The sequence below is a fragment of the Chenopodium quinoa genome, unplaced genomic scaffold, assembly GCF_001683475.1.
Source record: "Chenopodium quinoa cultivar QQ74 unplaced genomic scaffold, ASM168347v1, whole genome shotgun sequence".
In the NCBI taxonomy this organism is placed as follows: domain Eukaryota; kingdom Viridiplantae; phylum Streptophyta; class Magnoliopsida; order Caryophyllales; family Amaranthaceae; genus Chenopodium; species Chenopodium quinoa.
In genome coordinates, this window is record NW_018742334.1 from 98,074 (window position 1) to 106,544 (window position 8,471).

The 8,471-nt window shown below is 33.6% G+C and overlaps 1 protein-coding gene across 4 annotated transcripts; it reads right to left on the bottom strand.

Annotated features, from left to right (window-relative positions):
• Nucleotides 1–684: 684 nt before the first annotated feature.
• On the bottom strand, nt 685–5,879 carry LOC110692425 (protein TPX2-like). 4 transcript variants are annotated; one of them, XM_021869441.1, is made up of 16 exons: nt 5,366–5,879; nt 4,619–4,762; nt 4,237–4,372; nt 3,953–4,040; nt 3,502–3,552; nt 3,220–3,317; nt 3,046–3,124; nt 2,899–2,955; nt 2,678–2,736; nt 2,313–2,391; nt 2,151–2,216; nt 1,986–2,048; nt 1,816–1,878; nt 1,626–1,641; nt 1,418–1,509; nt 685–1,168 (listed from the first exon to the last, which is right to left on the bottom strand). In XM_021869441.1, exons 1-15 carry the CDS (start codon nt 5,544–5,546, stop codon nt 1,439–1,441), a joined length of 1,251 nt encoding a protein of 416 aa, XP_021725133.1. In that variant the 5' UTR covers nt 5,547–5,879; the 3' UTR covers nt 685–1,168; nt 1,418–1,438. The 4 variants fall into 4 exon arrangements, with proteins under 4 accessions (XP_021725133.1, XP_021725127.1, XP_021725120.1 ...); XM_021869435.1 differs by having other exon boundaries at nt 1,626–1,671; XM_021869428.1 differs by having other exon boundaries at nt 1,626–1,661; nt 5,366–5,878.
• Between the last annotated feature and the right edge of the window lie 2,592 nt (nt 5,880–8,471).

Consider the following 8,471-nt stretch of genomic DNA (forward strand, 5'->3'; position numbering starts at 1 on the left):
AGCTGAGCACTGCTATGATAAAATTGTTAAGATGAAGCAACAGCAGAGGTAGAGATGGGAAAATTGCTTGATCGTAAACTTTGGATGAACAATGCGCAAAGAAAATCCTTTTGTCAATACCCACAACAATGGTTAAGCATAAAGGAAGTATTGACAGCTCTAAAAATTGCGTACCATAGAAAAAGATTCTATACTACATAATTTTAAGAGCTAACAAGTACACTTCCATAATACAGCAGTTAGAGCAGACATGGCATTATCATCTTCAGGGGCAAGGCTAGAAATAATAATTTTAAGAGCTAACAAGTACACTTTCTTGCATATATCATACAATTTCAGAGCTACAGATTAAAAAGTTGGGCTGCTGGCCACAGGGGCAGCCCACCCCTATTTTGATTGATTTTTTTTTATTTTTTTTTTAATACTAATTTTGATTGATTCATATGCAATGGTTTCAATTAATCTCTCCTATTTTGATTGATTGCAACACTTGTCGATTTCATCCATCTTCAATTGATAATAATTTATTTTTATTTTAAAAAAAAAACTCCCATTTTGGTCACATTTCAGTATTATTGTGAACTTTTGTGTTTATATCCTACTATTTGCAATCAATCAGAACTTGAGGAAATACTATTTATGGATATGGAATTGTAATAAGCCATTTTGCAAACTAAAGTATGATGATATTAAGTAACAATTCGATTACGACAACTTGAGTTGTACATGAGATTCCTTTCCCATAAATTTTTGTAACAGAGTATGGCAATGTAAAACTTACTTTAATTTCTTGGGGTTATCTACATTTAAAATGAAAAGAAATTACTCTACTTAATTTCACTGAGTGGTGTGCATCAATTATATTTGATACACCCTCAGTGAAATGTTATGTACAACAGGAAATGGTGAAGGGTGGATTCTACAAAACTGATTTCAAGTTAATTCCTGCTTTCATGCCATTTACAATATTTACCGATTGACTGCTAGCTGAGAGCGCGACCACCTAAAGCAGTCTTTTGATGCTGAGCACGTTGGTGGTAAGCAAGGAACTCGTACGACAGCACAGACAGGCCATGTATACACAATTACAACGATATTCCTTGTTCCAGTGGGATATGACCAGCATATATAAACAGTGATGATATATTCTTAGCTAATTGTGAAGGTCCTGCAAAATTAAAGCAGGAATGTTGTAATAACCTGATTGTGGAATGGGCCATGTGTATGCAGTTAAAGAGAACAGAATTGTATTTTTAAGGTTAATCAAGCTCAAATATACAGTACTAAGTAAGTAAGTAGTGTAGTGACCAAACACGTTTTAATGCAATGTAATGTCAGTTACATCACCAGATTAAGAAAATAGTTCAAAATTTGAAATCAACTTTTTGCAGAACATAAATATTGTCCTAATTCCTACCTGGAATTACTGAGATGGTATTTAATGTCTGTGATCATCCGCCTCCCGTTTCCAAAACAGCTCATCGATTTCCCAATGGCTGCATTTGCATTCTAGAATGCCACTTTAAAATGTAAGAAAAACAATAACATACATTTAACTAGATATTGAAGTTCAAAGTTCATCACTGATATTGTTCGGTGACTCAAAAAGTTTCATGCTGCTATACCTTGTTTTCCTTCATGCTGGGTAATGATACATTTTTCTTCAGAACCCTCATTGTTAATAAGAAAAAAAAAAAGGGAATAAATAAGCACACTCGAGGTATTCTCAATGAATCTAAGTATGCAAGTAATGGTGTTTAACAGGTAGTAGAATATAATTGAGAAATAAATTTCCCATGCTAACAAGGCACATACCTTTACTTGGAGAGTGTGTTCTTCAAGCAGTGATGAAGAATGATTTCCAGGAATCAGAGATAGCTGGCAATATCAATATTTTTAATAACACGACGTTAAAATGTATAAAGAAAATAGACAAGTTGAAACATTAGGCAGAAAACACCAGGATAAGCATCACATTAATCTACCTTACTGAATAATTCAGTTGGTGGATTCTGGGAAAATTTCTTACTGCTGGAAAGCTTGAATTCCTTATAAATATCACAGAAAAGATTAAGGAATACTAGAAACATGATGGGGGAAAATTTATTGAGGATGCAAAAGAAAAAAGAAACAGTTGACAGCAGAATTACCTTAGGGACTGTGTTTTCCCTCTTAAAATTTTGAAAAACACCAATATCACCTTTACTTGATAAGATCTGTGTGCAGATTGCAGAATTAGTGTTCAGCTATAATTTTTTATGTCAGTGTTATTTATCAGTGAAAATGAGATCACATCTTTGTAGTGCAATCACCTTTTTGTTTAATGGATGAGCTCTAAAGTTATCGAGTACATCAGATTTCTGTCTCACCAAAGTTTTACTGGAGTTTGTCCTGAAAACATAACTAAGTCAAATATTGTCCACAAACCTCCAAACAAAAACTAACCATTCAGAAAAATAACTCAGCATCAGGGATTGAAAAAAAGTTGGGAAAGACAATCATACAGCTATGATCACAAGAAACAGATATGCACTAGTTATTTCATAGTTAAGTGAAAGAAAGGCTTGAAATTCCCACCAAAACCAGAGTTAGAGATAGTAAAATAAATATAATAGAAGAAAACATCATCTATAAGTAATGGAAAGAAAACTGGGCATAAGCACCAGTGATAGACTACCTTTTATAGTCGAGCATTGCACTACCATTATTAACCTTTCCACCACGTACATTACTTTCCTGTACAAAAGAAGCTGATTTTTTCATCTAATAAAATACTGGTAATACTTTCTGACTGATTAAATTGGCTTAAGATCCTATGAAGGAACATTTTGTAGCTATTTTAATAAAATTCAACAATAACCATATTAAACTACATTAGTCATCCAAAGAGAAAGTAACCTGAAACTGTGGCAAGGGTGGTGTGCTTTTATTCTTAAAAGATTGACTCTCCTGAATCTGGCAGCCAAGGAATACAAGCAAAGTAAGTAAGAGTGGCCTGTGGATACATATCATCAGAATACTATCTCCATGTAACAAGTTACTAACCTTTTTATCTGAGGGTCTCTCTCTAAGGGTGGAACTGTTATATTTTACATCATTGTCCAGTTGGGGTGTATTCTTGGACCTGGAATAATATAAAGCATAATACACATAAAGATAAATCTAGGACTCTAAGCATAAAGTATATTGAATAAAAAAATTCAGCAACAAGTTTACAACCTTTGTCTCAGTGCTCTATGTGTCGTTGCCAAGTCTGGTTCTTTTGGAACAGTGACTTTTGGCTTTGTATTAGTTGAGTTCACAACAGTGGTTTCAGCCTTGAAAAACACAGAAAATCATCCTTAGCTGATATGATACCAGATATTTTTTAATACAAAATTATAAAAACAAAACTCATATTTCTGTAGTATGTCTTACACTGAAGGTGAGATATATCTAAAGAGGGAACCAATGAGTGGCCTCTGAAGCAATATTACAATGATATATTCGTACATTCTTTACCTTTTTGGATGACTTGTGCGAAAAACTTGTTTGATGTTTAAGATGAGCAACCTGCTTATGCATCGAAACGAAAAGAATTGTTACATACTATAGATTTACAAGCAATCTAGAATTTGCTACCCTGTATAACAATCTATCTTGGTGTTACCAAGAACAATCAAGAAACCTCTGTTTCAGATGTATAAGGTTCTAGCTCACCCTAAAAGCTTCTCCTTATGCAACAATATCATAAATCTGGTGGGCATCTAATAAGTAGGTATTCAGTTGTAGGGTTGCCCTCATGATCGTGGAGAAATGGATAAATAAAAATGGGGAAAGAATTGGAAAGAAAAAAGGCTACTTCATGTCATTAAGATACTATGACCGGTTTAAGACAGAATAATCATATGCTGTTTTGCACATCATAAGATGAAGACAAGTATTGTAAGAAAATTGTAAGAAGAGTAATAACCTTGCGCAGGTAACCAATCTCCAACTTTTGCCTTTTGGTAGCTTCAGTTTCTCCAGGAGACGTGATTGGGTTTCCAAGCTTCTGAAGCCTAATAAAGAGATACAGTACAAAGAAGAAATTTAGGATGATATTCCCTCGGGGAGGAGGCATATGTAAGACTACTTCGATGATTAAAGTAGTTTGATAGTAAGCAAGGGAACTAAATAAACACTGCATTTTATTTTAGATGGTGCATTAAAAGTATATCACAGTTAGTGTTAGGAAATGAATCACATTGTGAATACCTTCTGGAATTTCTTGTCGAATAAACATCTATGTATTGATTTTTCTTGGCCAAAAGGCTTGCTGTAGGTTGTAATAATCTTGAGCTCACTTGATAATTTGGCTGGGATGTGGACTTCAACTTCAGCATCTGTGATCCTGTCAAAAAATTTAGATTTTCAGAGGAATAAGACAATTAATCAACTATAATGTGGTTTTATCAATGCTGGTTCGCAGGCCTTAAGTATTATACATACAACTACACAAGTTTCTCCTCAACATTATATGACACATTATACAGGTGACTTCACAGTCTCAGATTTGTGAAACGGCAATCCTAAAGCGCAAAATAATGGTTAGTACAGAAATCGATCAAATACATGTATATAAAAACTATGATCATACCTTTTTCCCCTTTATCAATTAAGGAAACTTCAGATCCTCCACTGTCATCGTTGATGGAAGATACGCTCAGAGTTCCACACCTTGGGGAAGAACTTACACTGTCTGTAAAATCATCCGCTTCCATATCCAACTTGACAATCAAAGCTGACAATGGTAACAATCTAGATATTTAAAAAGATGAATGGTGAATGCTGAATAGTATCCCCTAACCCAAGTTTGTAATTAAACGTTTACAGAACTATCATCACAAACTAAATATTGTTCTTCACACAAATCGCGTCATAGTAACAAGCCTAGTAAATTCAGACACCAAATCGTACAAAACATTCGTACAAACTTAACTCTCATTCATTTTACTTCAAATAATCAACACCACATTGTTCGTGTAAGTTTACTTGTCATGACCAGATTTCGTCGTTAACAAATTTAGATGTTTGTGTTTACCAGAATTTCTTATGCCGCAGTTTAATACAAAGTAGTACAAGTTTAAGCAAAATTTAAACTCTTCCAATTAATACCTGCAGAATTAGTACTATCGTACCACAACATGCTACTGTCACTAATTATTTTTAAGCTTATTTAATTATGAAATTTTGCACAAAAACATAAAAAACCTCCTCTATACGGAATCAATAATCACAAAATTCACGAGTACATTGATACTATGTACGTATATGTGAATTGTAAGATAATTTTATTACGGAGTACTACGTAAACTCGAATTCGAAAAATACAACAAAATCTTACGAGAAGGAGGATAGCCTTGAGCTAAATCAAACCACAGCTCGGATTCCGCAATCTCCTCAGGCGTCTCAAGCTGTGTAAAATCAAAGAATTTGGCAACATTGAACTCATAATCAAAATCAATCTCAAACGATTCCTCGAACACGCAAGCTTTTTCTTCAACATCACCTATTTTCAAACCCATTTCAATCTCTAATCTTCTTCAATCAACACTCAAATTGAAACCTCAATTAATGGACATGAATTCAATAATAATAGCAATTTTACACCTTCATCGAAGCGCGGAAAACCTCTCTCCTTTCTCCCTCTGTTCTCCCTCTCTCTCTGTGAATTGAAAAATGAAAACCCTAGGAGAGAGAAAGGAATTTGAAGAAAAAATGGCGAAGATTTCGGAGGAGAGAGAAAATAAGACAGATATAAAGGAGGGAAAAAATGGGTGGAATTTTGAGTTTGTTTGAAGATGATGATGTTAATTGTTAACGATATTTAACAGCATTTTTCCTGGAAATTTTTGAAATTGTGGGGTCCTTCAATTTTGCCCAATAACGCTCCTAAGACAGGGATGTTTTCTTTTCATATTGACAATTTTGCTTTCCTCAATCCTCGTCGTTTTGTAATTGACTAATTGTTGTTCATGTTAAGTCAATTTCTTTCTGTACTATAACAAATTAACAACCAAAATTGGTTCTTTCGTATGTCTATGTCATGGGCCATCACCTAGAAATTGCATGTAAAACACATTACTACATTGGTGTGTAACTATGAACCTATGTATGTTACTCGTTCCGTACTTTTTTGCCCACGCTATATTTGAAAATTTTAATCATTATGAATTTACAAGTTTGAAAGTTAGAGATATATTAACAATTCAAATAATTTGAGTTTATTTTAAAAGCAGAGCTAAATAATAATGACATTTTAGTAATTCGTACTTGAATTTTTACAGTGATATGGTGAAATCTACAAATTTTCAAATACAATTTTATAATTCAATTTTGATTGGCCCTGTCAATTCAATGTATAATTCTAGACAATTTTTTTACAAAGAACCAAAGTTAATATAGTATATAAATGAACAACCATGCCACTTTTGTGTATATAGGTTGTACATTCAAAGTTACTCCATTTGTTTCAAAATATATGTCTCATTTTGACTATTTGCACTATTCATATAACTATATAGGCAACTTTGTCATTTTCTCCCTTTTACAAGCGAGCCCTGTCCTAAATCGCTAAGGCTCGCGAGGGCCCGAGCATGACCTGTGTAACTTGGTAGATTTACATGTGAGAAGTTTATTGGGTCTTTTAGGGGGCGTGCATCTTACCTACTAAGAATACAAGAGCTAAACATTACTATGGTAACAATCCTTTCCACATTATTATAGGATCATATGATTCTACGGAATTAGGGCCTGTTCTCATACAATTATTATCAGTTCAATTCAGTTCAGCTCTAATAAGTTCAGTTCATTTCAGCTCCTAATTTCCTTCTCTTACAAAATATTCATTTCAGTTCAGTTCAATTCAGCTCTAATAAGTTCAGTTCAGTTCAGTTCAATCAATGAGAACAGACTCTTAATTTAAATAAATAATCATTATTATTATTTTTAAGTTACTTCCAAAACCATATTATTATAACGTAGTATCTAAAAATCTAATTCAATTTACATTTTAATCCAAAAGTTTACAATTTTTTTTGTTTCAAAAAAAAAGTTAGCAGGAATTTTAAAGTGTTATGAATATATAGAGAGAGGATTAACAGAATAAGGTAAGAAATGTAGAGTTACTACCGGTATATCACTCTTGAGGAGGTTTTGCGCGAGACCGGACTCACCGTGAGTCCAATATGTCTGATAAAGATAATCTAATATCTGACAATAATAATCTAATACCAAACAATAATAATCTAATTCCCGACATTATTTTCTGCTTCACCACTAACTATCTTCTTATTGCATGGCTACAATATTTTCTCTCTCCTCATTACATCCATAGAAACCCCTTCATAATGGAATTTTCAACATTAAATCACATTAAACAAAGCATCTTTTACACTCCAATTGTAGTTAGGGTTGTCAAACAGGTCGTGCCGTGTCGGGTTCGTGTTCGTGTCGATGTTAAACGAGTTGAAAAATCTTTGACCAAAACCAAATCCATTTATTAAACGGGTTGAAAACTCTTGACCCAAACCTAACCCGCTTACTAAACGGGTTACCGTGTAACCTTTTTACCCATATAGTATCTAATAAAAAATAATATTCAATTCAAAAATTAAAAAGACATACATCATTAATTCATCAATGATACTACAAGAGTTTAAAGTTAGTAATTATAGTAAAAGTATTACAGGAATTTGAAGTTGGTTGCTTTATCAGTACAACCATACATAAAACTTGTCCTGAATTAACAGCCAAATTTTAATTTATAAAAGTTGAAATTTATTTAATCTGCCAAATTAATTGCCAGAAATTACCTAAATGTATACATGGTGCCAAGGCAATTTACTAATTACAAGTTTAGAATAAATTTTTTGGGTTTTTTTTACTACTTAATTAATAGGTTAAGCGTGTCAGGTTCAAGTTAGTGGATTTTCGTTCAACCCATTTATATAATTGGGTTATGAGGGTCAGTTTCGGGTTGAAAATTTCAACCCAAACCTAACCCGTTTAATTTCGTGTCGGGTTCGTGTCAACCCAATTATGTAAACGAGTCAAGAATACTTGACCCAAACCCGCTTATTTCGTGTCGGATTATCGTGTCGTGTCAGCTTTTGACAGCCCTAATTGTAGTGTTGTTGCCAAAACCACCACTATTTTCTCTATCCACCATACTCGCCGCAGCAAACCAAACCCCCAAAACCCCAACTCCATGTCTTCTCCGCTAGAAAAATGCCTACAAAGAAACCTAGAACAAAGAAGACGATGGAAGTAGTGGTAGAGGAAGACGGTGGAAATGGGTAACGAGGTAATGATGGTTGGATTTCGATTTTAGCGAGAGTTGACGAATGAATGGTGTTGTGAGTGTTTGCGGCGAACTCACAGTGTAATATTTTTGTTTATCATACAAGTAAATTAGCATGACTATTTATAGTAGTGCATATTACTATTAC

Coding starts and splice junctions, on each gene's coding strand:
- LOC110692425 (XM_021869424.1), bottom strand. CDS start 5,546: ATGGGTTTGAAAATAGGTGATGTTGAAGAAAAAGCTTGCGTGTTCGAG. Junction 3,125..3,219: donor CATAGAGCACTGAGACAAAG/GTTGTAAACTTG, acceptor ATATTATTCCAG/GTCCAAGAATACACCCCAAC. Junction 2,049..2,150: donor GGGAAAACACAGTCCCTAAG/GTAATTCTGCTG, acceptor GATATTTATAAG/GAATTCAAGCTTTCCAGCAG.